Genomic DNA, 21,281 nt, shown 5'->3' with positions numbered 1-21,281 from the left:
ATACAAATGCAAGTAGATGAATAGGTACCACTTTGGTGGGAAGGTAACAGCATTCCGTGCACCTCGGCGTTTAGTCATGCCAGCCACATGACCATGGAGTCTGTGGACAAACGCTGGCTCCCTCAGCTAGGAAATGGAGATGTGCACCACCCCCTAGAGTCAGGCATGACTGGACTTAACAGGGGAAACCTTTACCTTTATACTGTATTCCTGCTACTGGGACTTAAGCATACATGTGTGCAGCTCTAAGGTGACATGTATGTCCTTGCTGTTATATTATAAAAGGTGCATTTATACTGTACCTTTTTTCTTCTTGCAGCCCAAGGCAACTTACATTGCCTTCACTCCATTTTTATCTTCACAGCTCCATGAGGTAGGGTTAGGCTGAGATAAGTGACTGGCCCAAAGTTACCCAGTGAAATTCATGACCAAATGGGGATGAAAACTGGGGATGCAAGGTTGCCAGTCCAGCACTTTTAAGCACCATGCCACCTAGTTGTCTGTTGCATTATGCATACAGTATGAGGTAGGGATACACTTGTAGATGCCCTGCCCAGATCTATGCTAGTGCTGGATTGGACGGCTTTCTCTGCGGTGGTGCCCAATCTATGGAATGTGCTCCCCAGAGAGGTCCACCTAGCGCCGTCATTATTTGTTTTTCGGCACCAGGCGAAGACCTTTTTATTTAAGCGTCATTTTAATTGTTAATGTTATTTTTATTTTAAAGTTTTTTGGCCAGGGTGACTTATTTTATACAGTTATGTGTATTTTATATTATTTATGTATTTAAATGTATTTATTTGTAAGCCACCCCGAGGCTTCAGTGAATGGGGCGGCCTAGAAATTTTCTGAATAAAATAAATAAAATTTCACGTGTGGACTTTCTATGTTGAAGAAAAAGCACTAATTGCATATTGTCAAGGGTACCCATTAATATTATCTCAATATTGGAGAGATGGACTAAAACAAATGAAAAGAATACCCATTGGGAAAAAAGGAATGCAGTAAAGCAATGTAGGGGTTTTCATAGAAGCCAGACCATATTAGTCAGGAGAAATTATGGGGCTAGCCATCAGGTCTTGAGTGACAGGAATGAGAGCCCAGAGCCTGCAATGACAGACATAAGTCTAGCTCTAGGATCAAGGACTATTCATTGGATATTCCCCAAACAACAGTGGCTAATGAGATGTATACCCTCTGCCCCTTTCCATTCCTTTTCGTGAACTGTTCCTTGTTTTACTGTGGCCAGTGTTTATTTCAACGGAGCAGCAGTCATATCTCAAACTTCCTGCGAATCTTCTAGTAAGCATTCTTGTAGCTTGTTTTCCTAGTAAGATACCTTTTCAGCACTGAAACCAGGTTTAAAATTATGCCAGCGTAGCTGCGTCCTCTTCAGCGTTCCACCTGTCCCTCCCCTACGTCCTGCTGGTACCGGTACATCTAAAACTGTCGTTAAATTGCACTAAGAGTCCCACACCCCGCTTGTTGGGCCTTTCAAGGCGAGCTGGACTACGCTTCAATCAGGGGGATGGACTTCAGCAAGTGGGCGGAGTACCGGGTAAGAAGCGAGGCATTCTCCCAGGAGAAACCGAGCAGGCAGTTCACTGTCCATGGAAAGTCAACGCTAGGCCCAGCTGGCTATGAACATAGTCGCGGAGCAGCAACGGAGACGGCCGCGGGAACCATGTACGCCCGAGACTGAGCGCGTAAGTCCGCCACTCAGTGTGCAGGGGTTTGACGGGCGTTCCCGCGCTGCTTCCCGGACTGCCATGCGTCATAACTTCCGCCGAAGCTACGGCCCCTTCTTTCTTTCCTTTTGTGCTCAAATTGCTACTTTGCCCGTCATTTTTCCAAAGATAGGGTGGGAGGAAGAAAGCGCTCAAAGCAGATAAAGCGCTCGTTGCTGTTATTCCTGTTGTAGACCTGATTTTTGCTGGCCGTTCAGTCCATCTACGCGGGAATGAGGGGAGAGAGAAAGAAGAATAAAAACAACGGATGGGCAGAGAGAGAGAAGTAGAAAACTGAAGAAGGCAGTATCAAAAATCCCCTTAAGATAGAACGAGATTTGGCAAGTTAACGTTCTCTGCCAGTTCCTTCTCAGGATCTGTTTTTAAAGGCACAGTACAAGCAACATTGCCCGAACGAGATCGTTCTGGTCTTGTCTGAAATAACGGCCTGAGTGGCAAGCAGAACATTGTAACAAAACAAACAAACAAAAAAAAAGACTAATTTATTTATGTACCGTTTTGTGCATTCCGGACATAAATGCGTTTGCTACTTCTCAAGATTCTTTGACGCAGCCTTGCTTAGTGCTTCGTTGCACTTTTCTCTCTTGTTTTCAAGCATTTCGTGGTTCTATACGGTACAATACTTTCCCTTTGGAGTTATTCTTTGGTTGCAAATGATCTTTGGAAATATTAATAACAAGTGGGCATGTAAAGGAGGGGAGGTGACCCCTTAAATTTTCCCTATCTCTCTCTCTCTCTCTCTCTCTCTCTCTCTCTCTCTCTCTCTCTCTCTTTTTAACAAAGAAACTATTAGAAAACAAAATTTGTCTTTAAAGGCTTGCAGACTGGAAGAACTGCTTCTCTGAGTTTTTTCTTCCCCCTGGTTTATTTTTAACAAACAAATAATTAGAAAAAGTTTATAATGTCTTTAAAAGGCCTGTGAAGAAGATGAACTGCCAACCCCACCCCAATCATCTAGGCTGTAAGGGGTGCCTCACAAGTCAGAATGGGCTGTTATTGTTGCTCTCCCTCTTCCAACCTCCTTGTCTTCAAGCTCTTCATCCAGCATAGAACAAGGCCAGCTTTGTGCCCAAAGACATCATAGGGCTTTTTAGCCTAACCACCATATTGCATTTGAAGCCAAATGGGAGGGCAGAGTGAGTTTTTCCTCCCATTCCCCTGAGTCTCAGGCTCCTAGCATAGGCGAGCATATAGTCTTAGCCAGCCATGTTTGCTGCTCAGAGTCTATGACATAGGTAGGCTTGCAGCTGACCCCAACCTGTCCTTCTGAGCCACCCAAAGTTCCCTCCATGACCTCCATACATTATTTTTCAGTGGGGTAGGAGTTTGCCACACCTACAGACTCATTAAATTCTCTTAGAGCTGGTTACAAATAGGTAGCTGGTAACTACCAAATCACATTTCAAGTTGCACTACTCCTGACACTTCTATCAATATAATAGTAATTTTGTCTAATTGCAAGTCAAAATCAGTGAGAATATATGCCACAAGCTTGTTTTCCTGCTTTTGTGACTTTAGGGCTATTATTTTAAAGGACTGAAGTCTAAATCATAAAACTTGAGGGTCTGAAAAAGAGAGTCTGGGTCATAAACTTCAGTCTCATGCACCAATTTTGGCATTCATGTTCTTAGGCCTCAAGTATCTCTGACAGATGCTTTTACTGCCTCTTCAAACATTCAAGTGATTCTACATCACTTTCCTAGAGTGTCTCTTCATCCATCAGACCTTGCAAACTCTGTGAGAAAGCAGCAGATTCTGACAAGCAAATTTCATGAGCTGTCATAGGTGTGAGAATGGAGAAAGATGTAGTAGCTTGGAGATGCATAAATGTCAGAAACCATTACCCAGTTATAAATTTAGATGGTAGATGCTTCTGATGTAATACTTTGGCAGTTCAGAGGTAGTAGGATAAGGTGATGCTGCAAGGGTGAGAGAAGACACAACTGGATTATATGCATTGAGGAGAAATTGTTGCCTGGGGCTGGAAAAATATCCACTTGTCTGGACACCTAGCATTTTTGCTGATTATGCTGGGGAAGTTGAAATACTAAGCTATGCAGTTACCTTCTCACCTGCTTTGAGAGCTGGGTGGAAGGAAGGATATGTGCAAAGGGATGAAGGAATTCACCTTGGAAACTTGGTGCACTGGCAGGGAACCGTTCTAATACTCCCTTCACTGACTTCCTTCATCAGGTCTGACTCTATTAGCAAACATAATAATGCAGGCACTCTGCATAGTCTAGAACAGGGGTTGGCAACCATTAACACTCAAAGAGCCATTTGAACCCGTTTCCCACAGAAAAGAAAACACCAGGAGCCGCAAAACTCTTTTGACCTCTAAAATGAAAATAACACTGCATATATCATTTTTTACCTTTATGCTATGTATAAAAAAACTATAGTGTGTTGCATTTATGAAACAGATCGGGGGCTGTGCTGTGCCGGCATGGGTCGCAGATTGGGGGCTGTGCTGTGCCAGCACGGGTCACAGATCGGCTGCTGTGACGCGTATTTTGAGCAACGGAGCCGCAGCAGAGGGATTCAAGAGCCACATGCCTCTCCGGAGCCACGGGTTGCCGACTCCTTGTCTAGAAGGAACAGCAGCAGCCTCCTGCCATTCCTCTCTGTTGGAGGATAGAACTATGTGTTCCTGATAGCCTTCTTTGCTCCCTATAAGTTAGTGTGGCACATTAGTTAGAATATTGGGCAGGAACTTGGCAGATATGGATTCTAATTCTCCACTAAACCATGATGCTCAGGGGTAACTTTGGGCCATCCCACCTCATAGTGTTGTTGAGAGAATAAAATGAGGAAAAACATGCCAGCCACCCTGGGTTCCTTGCAGGAGGAAAAAAAGGTGGGCTTTAAATATAATAAAGGTAAAGGTTTCCCCTTGACATTAAAGTCCAGTCATGTCTGACTCCAGGGGGCGGTGCTCATCTCCATTTCCTAGCTGAGGGAGCCAGCGTTTGTCCGCAGACAGTCTCCGTGGTCATGTGGCCAGCATGACTAAACACCAAAGTGCATGGAACGCTGTTACCTTCCCACCGAAGTGGTACCTATTAATCTACTTGCATTTGTATGCTTTTGAACTGCAAGGTTGGCAGGAGCTGAGACGGAGCAACGGGAACTCACCCCATTGTGCAGATTCAAACCAGCAACCTTTCAATCAACCAGCCCAGCAGCACAGCAGTTTAAACCACTGTGCCACCTGCATCCCTATAAATATAATAAATGACTGCAAATAAATGAAAAAGCTACCCTCCTTTCTTCAGGTGTGGTGGAGATGCTGTACCAGTGCCACCATGTGCCAAAGTAAGATTCAGCTGCCAGTCCATTCTGCTTTTATAAATAGAATGAGGGAAGGACACCATCCTGAACTTGAGCTCTTCACAAAACTTCCTTCCCCAAACTCAATACATTGAGGATCTCACCTTAAACAATGTCCTACAGAAGCTGGCTTCATTATGTTTTGTAGCAAGGATATTTAGAATAAGTGTGAACTGCTCTTTATGCTCAAAAATATTAATTTATTTCTCACTTCTGAGAGCTAAATTACTAAATATTAGATTTTGTTTTAGCCCTCTAGTGTTAATAGTTAAACATTACAGAGTGTAGTCCTTCAAAGTTTTCATTTTTGCTTATGTGGAAGTAGCCAGAGGGAAATTTAATATAGAGTCTTTAAAATGTCTTTGTAAGCAAAAAAAAAGTTTTTAAAAGGATATAATTCAGAATTCAAATGCAGCAGCACACTTATGACAGCTAAAATCACCAGTGATTTCTTATACATTAATTTTCCAAAGCTTGATCTCCCCATATCCCTTTTCTGAAGTAGTTCCAGTGAGCTTTATAGCATAATTAAACCTAACAGTGTCATGGCATGTGCTTGTTAAAAGAGCAACCTTTGGTACTTAATTGTAGTTAGTTATCATTTGTGTTATTAAAAGAGCATTTGCAAATATACAGCAAGGTAGGCAAATCCCTCAGGAATTTAACCCACTATCTTCAAAACCCACACTCTGCTCTAACCTTCCCTTTGGCAGAAAAGGGTTGACCATGTTTCCCCTCTAGAGCTTATTAAACTACTCCATTAAGTGACCAGAAGCTGTTAATGCATTAATGCCATTAGTTGCTTCCCACCCACTCCACATTTTTTCTCCTTTTTTGGTGACACTAATGGCTTTTCTGTGTTGGATTAGATTTGTTCACTGTGTTGATCAGAATAATGCAATCTAATGCCATCCTTATTTTCAGTTTCTGTATAAAGGCTATCGTCTTTAATGCTTTATATTCAGTAGAATGAGTTTTAATATTACCCTTAAGGGGCATTGGTCTTATCTGCAGCTTTTGAGATCATAGTTGGTAATTGGTGTCTCCTTTAATTTTTATTCCACTGATACACTCAACTAAGAATATGCTCCCAGCCATATGGTAATGCAGCCAAGCCAGACTGTGAGTGCAGGTTTCCTATCCTGCCTCTCCCTTGGGTCAAACAGTACATTTCTTCCAGAACTAACCAAACTAAAATTATCAAGCAGAGGAAAAGACAGTAGGTTTTATGGAGACATTCAGAAATAATACAAAAATGTCATAATACCAACAACAGAGTAAGATGTCAGTTACTGTAAGAGAAAGCTTCAGTGTCAGCATACAACCTATTGAATGAAGCTCTAGTAACTGGAATTTAACATAGAGAACCTTACTGTGATGCCATAAGCTGAAGTACTGAATCCCAGGCTCTTAGATAAATATTCCTAGCCAGTCAGATTGTGGTCAACTGGAACAACCAAGAACTTTGCAGACTCACAACTGAGTTCCGTACTCAGGCTCAGTGATCCGGTAGCTCACCACTTTTGGCAGCTGCCTGAAATATCAAATGTGACTTTCCGGTATTCCTTCTGTCAGGCAACCAAAAGAGGACCACCAGCTTTGCAATACTAGTTAATGGGACATCAGGGGGCTACCAATAATGTAATATGAACTAGTGAACAGCCCTGCCTCCAGAAACCAAAAAACCCCTTGCTATTTTTGTAATGGCATTAGTACACCAAATGTATGTGCCATAATGTTTTGCTGTACTGCAAATTATACCTTGAAGTATATCCTCCATTAATTGTGCAGTGGGAGGGAAGCATATAGGTCAGCCAGGTAAATTATTGCTGGGCCTGTAAGAGATAAGAGGCTGTAAATGAATTCAGTGGAATTTATTTTTGAATAGCCATGCATAGGAAATCATCTGGCTTTGAGGTTACTCAAGTCTACTGATATGATGGTGAAAGCAATAGATGTATCTTGCCAAAAGTAACTGCATTACAATGCTAAAGTTATACAATAGAATTCTGTATCTAGGATCTCTGACATGGTGCCCACAGACATCCTTCCTGCCATTTACCATAACCTTTGTCCATCCTGATTTTTATTTTAAGAATTTTAGAACTATTATTTCCACTGGCAAGCTTGCATGCTACAAAGTGAAGTGGTACTTTCCAATGTCATTTTTATTTGGTTCAATTGAATAAGTTTTGCGGGTATATGTAGAATCATAGAATAATAGGGTTGAACGGGGCCAGAAGACCATCAGGTCCTGCTATCACAGGACACTTAAGTTATACCATTTCACTCAGATGATTGTCCGGCCGATTTTTGAATGTCTCTAGTGAGGGAGAGACCACATTGCCGTACTGTTCTGACAGTGAGAAAATTCTTCCTAGTGACTAGTCTAATTCTGGTTTCTTATAACGTAAGTCCATTCATTAGTGCTATCATATCTCTCCTCAGTCTTCTCTTCTTGAGGCTGAACATGCTCAGTTCTTTCCTCATCTTCTGTGCATGTGTAGAGCCTACCTCTGCCCTGTATTTTGGTTTTGGAATAAATTACTTTTCTTTTGACATCACCATTTTGCCTTCTGGGAAATTAGTATTTTATGCCCAACCATACCCACCATGGCAGCTTTTTATGACTGGGCAATGACTCCATAGCAGCCATTTGTGAGAGTGCTCATGACACTCAAAATTACAAGAAGGTTGAGAGACACATTAACATGAGTTAGTGATTGACATCATGGCTTATGTAAGCCATGGTAGGTTCTGAGGCATGCCAGTGGTCATTTGAATATTCAGACTGCACAATAAGCCATAGTAACTTGTGGTTTGAATATTCAGAGTGACTACTGGCACACACAACTCACTATAGTTTAAATAAGCTACTGTGAGCTACAATAATTATGGGAACTGTCCAACTATCCAAGGGGCTAACAGAGGTGGCAGCTCAATTTGTAAGAAAAGGATATCCAGAACATAGGACACAACTGAAAGATATCATCTAGGTATTCCATTGGATCAGCCTAAAGATGGAACTTGGGCACAAGGAAATTCCTGATATTGTTGTAGAAAACGGCTTGTAAAAGGCTGCATGCAGGTTGCCATTTGAGCAAATACAGAAATTTTGGCAGCCAGAATCAGGAAGAAAGGAGTGAAGAGCCTCCTTTGCAGAATCCTGGACTTTGTGGCTTAAGGATGAATTTAGCAAAGGGAGTAAAGGAGCCAACAGATGTATGAGAAGGGCGTGCACCAGGACCTTGAGGTAATCAGGAATATGAAAATGCCCAGAACCTTAGAGATATCAGGAACATTGGGCATTTTTGACCCTGCTTTATAGAAATTAGACAAAGAAACCATGTTTCTAAGGGAACTGTCTAAAAGAATATTGTTTTTGACACCTTTAAGATTCTTTTTCCAAATCTAATCAGGCTGGGATTTTCTTGGAATTGCCGTAGCTATGGGTGGGGGTTTGTGATTTTTAGCAATTGTGTATCACTTTGAAAGTAGGGAATTCTTTGCCTAGATTTATTCATGTCAACTTTCTGATTAATATGGCTGAATCCATCAGGAAGCACCAAATTTCAGTGTGATTGATTGTTGAAATTCCACCTTTTGTACATGACCAGATGACCTAAGACACACTGACATGCTGGATCTTTTTTGCCATTACAACCAGAGATACAAGCATTCCAGACTTGTTTTTACAGTGTGTAAGGCCGAGTTTCTTTAAGTGGCAACACATAATATCCCAAAATACTGGGAGGAAGTGTCTCAGACCTCTGGGTAAGGCAGCCTCCCAACACTGTAAAAATTTGGTGGAAGTATTAGCTTGGTCCTAGCAGAATGTAAATTCTTACAGCTGCCAGATTTCTATGGCATATATAAGTACAACTCCACTGAGTCTTGAGACCACATATTAGCTTATTTGCCCCATCTCTACTCCTGGTTTGCTTTTAATCCATATTTCATGCTGGAAAAATGTAACTGACCCATACTTTCTTGCACTGGGTAAGGGAGCATGGGTGAACCCAGGGCTGTCTTAACGGCATGATGGGCCCCAGGCAAAGCAGTGTACTGGGGCCCCTACAACAACTACTGTTAATTTTGGAAGTTTTCCAAGGGTTAACATACACAGATTAGTATGGGTCCCACGGGCAAGTGCCCATCAGGCCCATGCGTTAAGACGGCCCTGGGTGAACCTGTATTTTGAAAGGACACTAGTTTTCCCTACTGGAAGATAGTGGTACAGCAGTCACTCATTTTATTGACATGTGGGATGACAACAAATAATGCAACAGAATACCAAAATCAAGAGGATCCTTGATGTTAACTACAAAGTAGCAAAAGTTAAAATACATAATACTAATTTAAGCCAGTACTCTAAAGCATTTGCCACCTAATCTATTTAATGATAAATTGTTATTCACTACACTTACACCATACATTTTGTGAAGCCTTTGTACAAAATTCACTTTAACCCATATGAATTTGCCAGATAATGTTAATTTGCAGTATATGTTCATATTCGGCTTAGTTTTCTTATGTTTCCAGTTGAGCCAGTGAGTCTGCCCATATATATTTGAGATAAACTTCTATGCCTTGCTTACCATATCCAATATGCTACCTGACATTTGGACTTTTGAGCCCTGTTATGACAGAATTAACACATTTATTCACCATTTTGATTATATTCAGTAAGAAATATAATCAAAATGAGAGCCAGTGTGGTGTAATGGTTAAGAGCATGAGACTGGAACTCAGATGATCTGGGTTCAAGTCCCTGCTCAGCCATAGAGCCAACTGGGTGACTTTGGGCCAGTCACAGACTCTCAGCCCAACCTACCTCACAGGGTTGTTGTTGTGGGGATAAGATGCAGGAGGAGAATGATGTAAGCTGCCTTGAACCCTTTGTAGGAAAAAGGCAGGATGCAAATCAATCAATCAATAAAAATAGGAGAGGTCTAAAGCTGGCTGACCAACTAGGCCTTGATGTGGACATGCTAGTACTGTGTTATTAATGCATTTTCCACAATCAAAATTCTGTACTGGTCTGTGCTGCAGTTCCATGAGATGTTTTCAGTGTCACTGAACTTCAGTAATTTGGAATTCTCTGTAGAAGCCTTTGCAACTTCTTCTTGCATTAGTATAAGATTCTTAGCCATCTACCGTCTATGCTAAATTTTATCTCTGATAGTAAATACCTTAAAGCCATAGCAATAGTCTCATTTTATTTTTGATAAGGAAAATTTCTTCTAATGTGTAGAATAAATCACTTTTCTCTTTCATCCTCCTGTCATGCATATTGCTAGTTATGCTGCTTGTACTTGTATGTCATAGCTTTTAATAAAGGACAAATTCTACAGTAACAAAGGAAGTGGATGTTCTCCCAGTGGAAAGCTGCCTGCCTTCAGACAGCCTTCTCAGATTTTGATTATTACATTTTGCACATTCTTCATATAATATATCTTTTGTTTCTGATTCACTTACTTTAGATATATCTTGTTTCTTTTTCAGTAGTGTTCTTGTTTCAGCCTTTCTCCTTGGAGATTCTTCCTGTATTCATCCTTTGTTTTAAACTAACAGGATTTTTGTTTGTTTGTTTATATTCAGATTTTGAATAGTTTCTGCAAGTGATCATCTGCAACAAAAAGTTGTGGAGTATCTTTGGCCCATAAGGGGAGTGTTCCTGTCAACACAGAAATAAAATCTTGAGCTGTTCAGAGGGATTGGGGAAATTTTCAGGTGAAGTGAAGAAATGGAGACCTTTGTTTCTTCCCCCTCTTCAGGAAACGTTTGTTCATTATGCTGTATAGCATAAACAGGGCTTAGTCCAGGGGTAGCTTGTAGAAGAGCTTCTTGACCTCATTGTCTGAATTGCCCGGATATGATTCACTCTGTAGGATGATAAAACCTGTTAGGAGCTCAATCCAGGCCAGTATCCTGCTTATTCCATTTTCCTTCTGCTTGTCCCAGTTGATACTCTTAGGTGTTATTGCTCATCTTTCCCCAACATTCCATGGGTCTTGGAAGCCTCTGAGCATAAGTTGTCAGACCATTTCTAAATGTATAAATAGCATAGCTAGTAAGTGCCACAAGGTAATGTAACCACTACCATATTCTTGGATGGGTGACTTTCAAACTGTTAAGCACCCAGCCACCACATTTCCATATTGGAAAGGTAATAATGATGCATCTGTGTAGTTTGTGAGCAATGTTCATGAAAGTTGGCTCACTTATCCAGTGAAAAGAGTTACAGAATTTCCAGCATCCAAAATACACCATTGTGAGATCAAGTTCATTGATATGAACTTGTGTTTTTCTTTCTACCTTCTCCTCACATCCACCTCAAAACTCCTGTTGTAATTTATTTATGATTTATTCAATATGTTCAGTGTAGAAACAGTTTTACAGTCTTCTCCTGTGACCATCCTCAAACAGCAAGGTAGTTTTAGTTCATACCTCAAACAGAAAATTGAGCTAGAAAAATTACGATTTGTGAAAACATAGGCCTTGAGATAGGGCTTGATCTCCCAGGAACAACACACTCTGCCCACTGAGCATAAGTACAGTTGGGGGGTGGGGTACAAATCCTTCACTCTTAATTTGTTTTTCATCCCCTTCCCGCAGAAAAGAGTATGCAGAAGTCAAGAAACTGTTTCGGAGAAGATCATTGTTTGCCACCCACCAAGCAAGTGTACTATGAATTCCTGGGACATTGAAGAGAACTTGAAACAAAAAGATCCATCTGAAATTTTCAATCCTCAGAGTATTAAAGAAAAGCCAAATTATGTGGTATGTTTTATGTAACCCAAATCCATGCTTTTAACAGAAAATGTTAATATATTTCATAATAAAAATCTCAAATAATTGTTGTTTTTAGAGAATTTTGTGTATATGTGCTTGTTAATCAGATAATTCCGAATAAGGAAACCAGAACTGGTGCCCAACCTTGCCCAAGATGTATTGCTGGAGAACCTGTAAGTATATTAACTTTTTTACTATGGCATAAAAGATAGGCTGATTTGTAAATATTAGAGCTATAAAACATAAGGTTAATTAAAAACACACCCTGCAATTACATTTCTCAGGTATAAAACATGTAAATAAAAGAGGCAGTATTGATTTAGCTTTTTCTCTGTATAGTAGCAGAATGCAAACTAATATGTTTCCTTGTACCAGGTTGAAAATTTAGGGACTGTAAGCTCATTTTTCAAATATGTAAGAGAATGCAGACTTTAGTCATGTAAATGAATCTCAGTTCAGGTTAGAAAGGCAGAGATTACTCTATTCCATGGATGTGTCCACTTAGGAGACATTTAATATTTATGGGCAGTATTTTAGAAATAATTCCACAACATTTGGCAGGGTTTATAGTTTGATAATTGCATATTGGTTTTAGATACATTCTGTCTGATCTACAACCTGATTGAGTCAAAGATTTTTGGACAGTGTTCTTCCCATACTAGCAAAGAAGTTGTGCCTTCTAAGTTTATATGAAGGCTGCAGAGTTCCCTCCAAAACCGTTAAAGCTGTACAATCTTCCCAGCAACAGGCACTGCGCAGGTGCAGCACCCATATATGTGTGAATGCACGGATGACCACTTGAAGAACAGTTACCTGGAAGCAACCTGCCTTTTTCAGATCAGAAAACATTTAAATTATAGCAATGCTTGGGTCCACTCAAAGAACCCCTACATCAAGTGTTTTGGGCAACTGTATCTAAAATCTGTCAAGTTACAAATTTCATTGCAGTGCATTTGTTTTTACTTCTTCTCCATGTGATCCATCTAATAGCCTCTGCTTTGAATTAAAATGAACATATTTTCATTTCAGGGACATTTTGGTCATATTATGGACTTACAGATGATCACAGGACATTGCACGTGGTAGGCATGTCATGAGTGGAGCTGGCTGGAGCCAGGGTCAGACTAGATGGTCCTTCTGACTTGCTCAGATTCTATGATCCATTGGTACTCCATAACAAAGCATGTATGAACTGGGTTGAGCTGCTGGATTATTCTGCACTCCTCTTAAATTGTAGTATGTACAAGATCTGACTGGATAAAGTTCTCAATAGAATATTATGTTTATTTCTTTTTTATATCTTAAAATACGCTATTCAGAAGAATATTCAGCTTGATTCTTCAACCTCCAGTGTACACATTTATACACTGGAAGTTCATTTTCACAAATGTGGATTGTTAACTGCAGGTAAACAAAACATGGATTTGCATGATACACATGCACACACATACATATAATATAAAAAATATACTGAATATGTGTGTATGACATTCGCATGTGAATACTGTCTACACAAAATAATGTGAATATTGTGAATGCCTGAAGTGCGTGTGTGTGCATGCACAGCCACAACTCAAAAGATTTCCTTTCAGTTTATTGTTAATATTTGCTGGTATATCTCTGAATGTTCAATAATCCACAGAATTTGTTTTAGATACTCAGTATTCATATGAATGAATGTCATTCACCCATTTTGGATGTGCACTGTAACACAGAAAGAGATATAATTGATTATACTCTCATTGCTTCACCTTTCTTCCTTTGAATACAGGATGTTTTCATTTGACTCTTACAAGATTGCCACTATGAGGTCCTTTCAACCCTTATAAAAGGAAAGCCAAAACCAGTGAAGGTGGGAGCATATCAGAAGGATAGAATAAAGGAGAATGATGGGGACAATAGTTTGGAGGATAGCAGTGGGGAAGAACCCTTTCCTCCATCCCCACCGTACATTGATGGGTGTTGTTACAATGGTACTTGCCCAGAGAACCCAGATTGTTCTCCATTAGGGACAAGACCTGGTGCCATAATAAAAGCTAAAAAGGTTAAACCAGTGGTAGCATACCGAAGAACAGTGACCACTTATGAGAGTGATAGGCTTTAGGAGATCAGGCACAGAAAAGTAACAGAAGAAGCAATTATGAATAAAGAATTGCAGGAAATTGCTCAGGAGGTGGGGCAATCAAAAGGGATACCCGTAGTGTGGGTGACAAGATTTTGGGCAGCAAGAGACAGATTTGATATGAATGAAGAGGAAGCCCAACAATTTGGTAGATTCTTCTCGGATTTACATATAGAGGAATATATAGATACCATAGGGACACACAGCATCCCATATGCTTTAAGAGTGTTCTGTGTGAGTACAGGATCAGGCAAGGCAAAAAGAGAAGTGATGACATGGGAACAAAAACCTGGAGAAGGTGCCATTGAATAGACAATTAACAATTGAGTTGTATAATGCAACAGACATGTGTGATAAAAGAGAATTAATAATAAAACAAGGTACTGCACAAAGGGCATGCATTACAAGAGATCAAAATAATCAAATGGTGTTAGAGTTGTTGAACACATGGATAAAGTGGAAAACATGTTGGAAAATACAGGGGAACATAAGGAGATAATCACGGAGTGCTCCTGAAATAAGTACAACAACAAACACATAAATAGTAACAATGGAAGATACAGAAAGGAAATACAAGATGATTAACCAGTGAGTGGAATCTACTACTAGGAAAACTTATCCACCATATACCCAGAAAACATATAGAGACAAGTTATCAGAGCGGGAATATCCAAAATGCAGAATGTCCTGGTTCCGTTCAATTGCAAATTGTGTTAATAACACACTAAAAAGGGGGGAAACAGTATTATGGTATTATGGGGGGTGTATCTGTGGGAGTATACTGACCAGGACAATATCAAGGACGATTATTATTTCCAATTTACAAAAATGGTACATGGGCGACTAGAACGTCATATCTTACCTCAATTTGGTATAAAGGATTTTGTATTAAAGGCTTACCCGACATTAGGATAGAGGAATGGCACAAAGAACTAAATAACCAAACTCAGTGTGACAATAAGTGTCACTTGAATTACACTTGCAATAATGCCGAGATACAATTTTATGTAATGGAGGGAATCCTGAGAAATACTACGGATGGACTGTGTGAGGATGAGAAGAAGGTGAAAAGACCTTTGGTGTATGGAATATACTTGCTAACAAATGGAAAGGATGAATCAGTAAATAAAACAGTTTCCTCCATAGTATTTCAATGGCATATGCCACAAAAGATTGTGTTTGGCCCAAGAATACATAAATGGAACTTGTATATTAACATGACTTTGTTTAATGTTACAAAAATAAAACCTATATGTAAGGACATGGCCATGTACAATTTAATGAGAGGCAAACAAGATAGATGGAAGAGAAGAGGGAGAGATCTCTTAGACACCATATTAGGAGGCATTGGAACAGGGGTAGGGTCACCAATTCTTGGGATATAGAGAAAACTGCAAATAAATTATCAACATTGGAAAGATCACTATGGAAAATACTAAAAATGGGAGATGATTTTGAAAACAGTTATAAATTACATGCAATGTCTGCAGGTCTACCTGAAGAAACTTTTAACCATTTAAATGAAACCTTTGAAATAAAGGATTTGTTTAAGCAGACAGATGCAAGAGTGAGAATGTCTCTATCTTGTATTACATTACAACAGGTACTCATAAGAGAATATATGGAAATGGTGTTAACAGGGAAACATGTGGCTATGCTTATCAATATAGCAGGATGGAATAACTACATTAACACTGATTTTAAAGATTGGTATCAAATAGGACAATATAGAATGGAAGAAGGACACTGGTATGTAGAAATGTATTCATTAGAGTATAGTGAAACAAAAACCACTACAGAAGGATTAGTATGTGATATACAACCAATGCCAATCGGAAACAATGGAGTGTTTTGGATGCCTTACTTCTTGTCTAATCATGCTTTGTGTACTCAAAGGGGAACATCTGTCAACACCACAGTTGATTTATCTTGATGTGAAAAGTGGGAAAGTTTGTCCTAAGATTATAACCCAAAGGGAACCATGTAACTCGAACATTAGGGATGGTATTTGTAGACTACAGAAAATGGGGAATGATACTTTTATTATAGATACTGCAATAGGATGTTTATGTGTAACAACTGTCTAATCAATTTTCTTGTCTAATGGAATGATTTTGGAAAAAGGACAATAGCGTAAGTGTAATATAACTTATATGCAAAACATAACTAGACACATACATTATGCTATGGAAATGGTAAACACAGGAGTAAGATTAACAAAAGGAGAAGTATGGTTGAATTTTTCCCTGGGGTTAAATTTTGCAAAACTAAATGTTTTATTGAAGGAGAATGAACAAATAAAACAACACTTACAGAAACATAGGTGGGATACAGCTAAATAATTTGTTAAGATCCAATATCAAAATGGTGAATTCCAGAGAATAGCTGATGAAAAAAGCTCATTAATTGAACTTCATTGGTATGATATATTTTATGAGTATTCACCTAAAGCTTCTGCTTTTTTTTACACTTGCTCATTCACCCAATTGTATGGATCATGTTTGTAATGATCATTATAATATTATGGATGATTTGTTTAATCAAAAAGATGAGGAACATGCAACATGATTTCAAAATTACTGAAACCCAAGTGAAACACATAATTGAACAAATGTGATACTTAATTTACATGATTTTTCCCTTTCTCAATTTCATTATTATATTTGATATTGTAAGAGAATTACAATACCAAGAGGGGGTGTTTGTTACACTGTGCATGGGTTCCTGAAGGCCTAAAGACCCAGAAGAAAATGGAGAAGCAAAAAGCTTTATGGGATTGACCAGGACTGAGTATTTTTCGCGGCAAAACGGAGAGGCCGGGAGTGGTTGGAGAATGAAACATAACAAGATAAGATAAGCCCGCCCTGGACCATCCAGAGGGAGAATGGAATCCTGTGACAAAAACCAGCACATTCTGCATCAGCTCTGCTCAGAGTTCACTGTTCGATCCAGTTGGACTAAGTTGATAGTGTCAACTTTAAGGTATAAAATGCTGGGGCTTTCCAGCTTCCGTGTGTGCCAGAACAGCACTGAACTGGTTACCCATAGTCCCGATGGATCACTGCCTGGAGAGGGTCTATTGGCTGTGAGTATGAGTGGCATGAATGTGAGCGTGAAAGAGGCCTCTTGATATTGTTGCTGATGACTCTGAACTTATATTCTTACACTTCTGTATTCTTTATATCATAGAATAAATGTTACATGCATAGTTTTAAAACCAGATCTGGTGTTCAGTCTCTCTTTGATAAGGGCTTTCCTTGGAAACCTGATAGTCTCCTCTTTACTGAATCAAGGACTGCTTAATTATGGTCACACTGGCATTCCTTCCCCCAGACCAAGGGAGCAACTCTTGGCCTGCCTCCTTCCTGGGGTAACTACAGCCTCCTCATCCACATTGACCTCCAGCTCTGCACCCAGACAGAGCCCACGCCAATTCCTGGGCTCCTTCCTCAGCTAACCCTTACCTTCAGCCACAGCACCTGGTGCCTGCTCTTACCATCTCCAGCCATCCTAACTGTGCAAAACAACAAATGGTCTAAGGTGGCCTTCCCCTTCATACAATAACTTCCACTGCCCTTGGATTAGGTCGTGTATTTTATCTCACTCCTGCTATCATGTAGTCCCCACCTCCCCACAGCCTCCAAGGTGAATCTGCACCTCAAAGCTCCCTGAGTGGACAAAGGCTTCAGCAGCAACCAGTTTCTCTCCAAAAAGGAAACAACCACCAGCCTGAGTGCTCTCCTTTTATTCTCCCCATCACCCAAGCAATCAGAGCTTTTGGGTCCATGGGGTGACATCTCCTGAGCATTTCAGGTGGGGCCCATCAATGTGCCAACCCCCCACCTCTCCCAGACCCTTCTCCCTGGGAGTGTGGAAGGATTTGCAACTGTTAGATGTTTTTCTCTCCCTCTCTTTGCCCAGCCTCAGCCTGAAATGTCCTTGAAGCTGCCACCTGGGCTCTGCAGGTCTAGATTTAAGTCTGTCTTCCCCTTTCTGGGGACATTGTGCCTTCTTCATTACAACTACGTATCACTGTAGGCTTTGTCCTTGCAGTTTCATGGAGACATGCTGCACTGAAATGAATGGTATGGACCTAGTAAACTTGCCCAGTCATTAGCTAACATTTTCATATATGGTGAGATTCTAGCAGAAGAGCTTACACAGTCCTTTATTAGTAGAATGAATCAGTGCTCCTCTCCTATGCTGTACTAATCTTAAGAAGTGGCCATTTTTCAGACTTAAAACTGGCCATTCTTGAAGAAAAGGAGATCATACAGAGACTCTAGCACAGTGATGGTGAACCTTTTAGAGACCAAGTGCCCAAACTGCAACCCAGAACCCACTTATTTATCGCAAAGTGCCAACACTGCAATAAAACCTGAATACTGAGGTTTTAGTTTAGAAAAAACAACCCACAGCCAGTCCAAGCAAATATGTATACTTGGCAGCGCACTGACCAGCCATGTGAAAGCTCAGATGAATCACAGCTAATGAGTCACGGTTTGTGATGTCATTGCCTGGTGCTGCTACTCCTTTCTGAGCATGCACATGGCCCCTATGTGCGCTGTTATGTTTGGCTGCTGGGGTGATGCTGGGGCAACTTGGCTCATGTGCTGACAGAGAGGGCTCTTCGTGCCCACTGCAGTTTGCCACCACTGCTCTAGCATGAAACTGCTGAATAATAAGTTCAATTCTATCATTTCCGGATTGAATCATGATTGTAGTTTCCTGTCCCACTACAGATAATTAGTTAACTTAGCAATGCTAGGATGTTTGCATTGTCAATTACTACTGTTGTGAATAATGACCATGTCAATACAGTTTCACTTCAATATAATTATCTCAGTCTGTATTTTGTATTTTCATCTGCCTTCAGCGTTTAAATTCTTTTTCCTCTCTGAACCCATGTATGTATATATACCAGTCAACTGATACGAACAGTTCATGCATCTGGTGGAAGTGAACTTTAGTCTACAAAAGCTGTAATACTTTTTTCCTGTCTTTAAGTTGTCTCAGGATGCTTCATTCTCAGAACTGAGAAGGTCCCTGTAAATTCTCAAATCTACATTCCTTTAAGGCCTGGTTAATATAAAAACCACAAAGGGGTATATTTCCAAGAAAGTTTTTTTCATGGGATACGGACAAGACAAACCATATATTCATGCTTCCTTGGCATATATAATCACTCATCCATAGTGGGGAAAATCATTCCATGTTCAATAAACTGCTTTTCTTCAGGAAAGGATGGCAGTGGAAGGATTTCAAAGGTCATTCTAAAATGTGTGAAAATCCAGGTATCTGAACACAGCTTTACTTACAAGCAAATATGCTCATAATATGTTAAGGTTTCATAATAGGGCCACTTGTTTCCCAAATTTCTCCTTGCATGCATTTTTCATTTTTAGTTATTTCTTGTTTGGCTAGAATTTCTCAGTCTGCATTCTTCAATCTACCTTCTCCTGGAATTGACCTGTTCAGGATTCCCTGGAGTAAGAGTTTTGACCTCAAAGGTCTTTTTTCAGGATTTAAGGCCTCAGCTTTTTCTTTTGAGGTTTGTTTTGTCAGCATATTCTGGTCTCTTGATAGATTTCCTACAGATCAATCTTTTTTTCAGCATCCTGTTGAAATGGTATACCTAGATTTCTTCTCTGACCAGGTGTCCCAATAATAGTTTCAGATATCATACTGAGATATTAAACAGTTGCACTTTGTGACATATTCTAAATGAAAATGTGCAAAGAAAATAAAACTCTATTTAATGTATTTCGTAGTTGCTTTTCAAGAAATTCCTGTCTCTACTGCCTGCCAACCTCACAGATCTTAATCACAAGCCAGAACAGTGCATCTGTGCATTGTAATTGCAGTTTAATAGTTATCTATTAAGATAGGAGAGGATCAGGGTTTCAGGACCAGGATGTTGAAGGTAATGTAGGGACTGGTGGGATTTATGCAAAGAGGGTTCCAGTACCAGGGCAGAAGGGAAGGAGAAGGAGGCTGGGGGACCTAAACAAAGGGGGTCCTGGGAAGGTGCTGAGATGCATGTATACTGATGCTAGGAGCACGGGAAACAAGAAGGAATAGCTTGAGGATCTCCTGGGAATAGGAAGACATGACCTGATGGGGATCACGGAAACATGGTGGGATGAAAGGTAGGATTGGAATGTAAATGTAGAGGGGTATGTCTTTTTTAGAAAGGACAGGAAGGTAAAGATGGGAGAGGTCGTACCATTAAGTGTCAGGGAAGGGACAGGATGCAATGAGATAGAATGTGGCGCATGTGGGAATATGACAGAGGTGGTCTGGATGAAACTCAGGAGTTTCACCAGGGGGAGGGAGCTGACAGTGGGGGTATGCTATAACCCACTTAGTCAACTTGAGACCTTGGACAATGCCTTGACAGATCAGATTGGAAGGATCTCTTGCGGGAGAGACATGGTAATTATAGGAGATTTCAATCTCCCAGATATTAGTTGGGAGACTCACTCCCAGGTCACATTGCTTCCTAGATGCTGTTAAGGGAGGGTTTTTCATGCAGAAGGTCTGGTAGGTGAAAGGGCTATTTCATCCCTTGTGATATTTCAAAGGAGAGCACCACCATGGATTCTAAAAGAGGGATTAGACATAAGAGGAACCTCTGTAGGAAATAGGTACTAGACTGGATATGCACATGGTAGGCGTGAAATGAGCAGAGCCAGGTGGAGGTGGGGTCAGACTAGATGGCCTGGCAGACCCCTTCTGACTTGTTCTGTTTCTGTGATTCTATCTGTTTGAAATGCAGCCTGGTCACTTTTGTAGTTCATTAGGATAGCAAAGATGTAGCAATAGTAATCAAAATTACTGTTGTACAGCATAATAAATAGCTTCATCTATTTAATATTATAGGTACAATGCTACTTCTAGTCTTGTATGCATAATGCTAAGGTTTTAAGGTAGACAGGTTAAGAGCAGCTGAGTCAGCAGTCCCACACAACTTAAAAGAGGGCTTTTTCTGTTGTGGCATCCTTGTGGAAAGAGTTTTCCAGAGAAGCTTACCTGATGACCATATAACGTAATGATACCATTTATGATACCAGGTGAATATCTTACTTCCTTGGTCCTTCTGCTTTGTCATTTCAATTGTTTTATATCTACCATAGTATATTAAATCTTTGCATTGCTGCTAGGTTTCATCTTAGTTTCTATTTTTATTTTATACTGTAATGTTAAAATTCTATATTGTATCTTAAGTGCTTTAGTTGTTGCAAACTACACAGAAAGTATTGACTGTAGGCAGTATAGAAAGGTAA

General features: G+C 40.1%; 1 protein-coding gene across 1 annotated transcript; it reads left to right on the top strand.

Annotated features, from left to right (window-relative positions):
- The first annotated feature begins 1,556 nt into the window (after window positions 1-1,556).
- CUNH10orf143 (chromosome unknown C10orf143 homolog) lies at window positions 1,557-17,215 on the top strand. The gene is made up of 4 exons (XM_044445668.1): window positions 1,557-1,706; window positions 11,697-11,861; window positions 11,981-12,046; window positions 12,903-17,215. The coding sequence occupies exons 1-4, from the start codon at window positions 1,641-1,643 to the stop codon at window positions 12,957-12,959; spliced, it is 354 nt and encodes a 117-aa protein (XP_044301603.1). The 5' UTR covers window positions 1,557-1,640; the 3' UTR covers window positions 12,960-17,215.
- The last annotated feature ends 4,066 nt before the right edge of the window (window positions 17,216-21,281 follow it).

This window comes from Varanus komodoensis, unplaced genomic scaffold (genome assembly GCF_004798865.1).
Source record: "Varanus komodoensis strain SLA01 unplaced genomic scaffold, ASM479886v1 scaffold49, whole genome shotgun sequence".
Lineage (NCBI taxonomy): Eukaryota > Metazoa > Chordata > Lepidosauria > Squamata > Varanidae > Varanus > Varanus komodoensis.
This window is presented reverse-complemented; position numbering and strand designations above follow the sequence as displayed.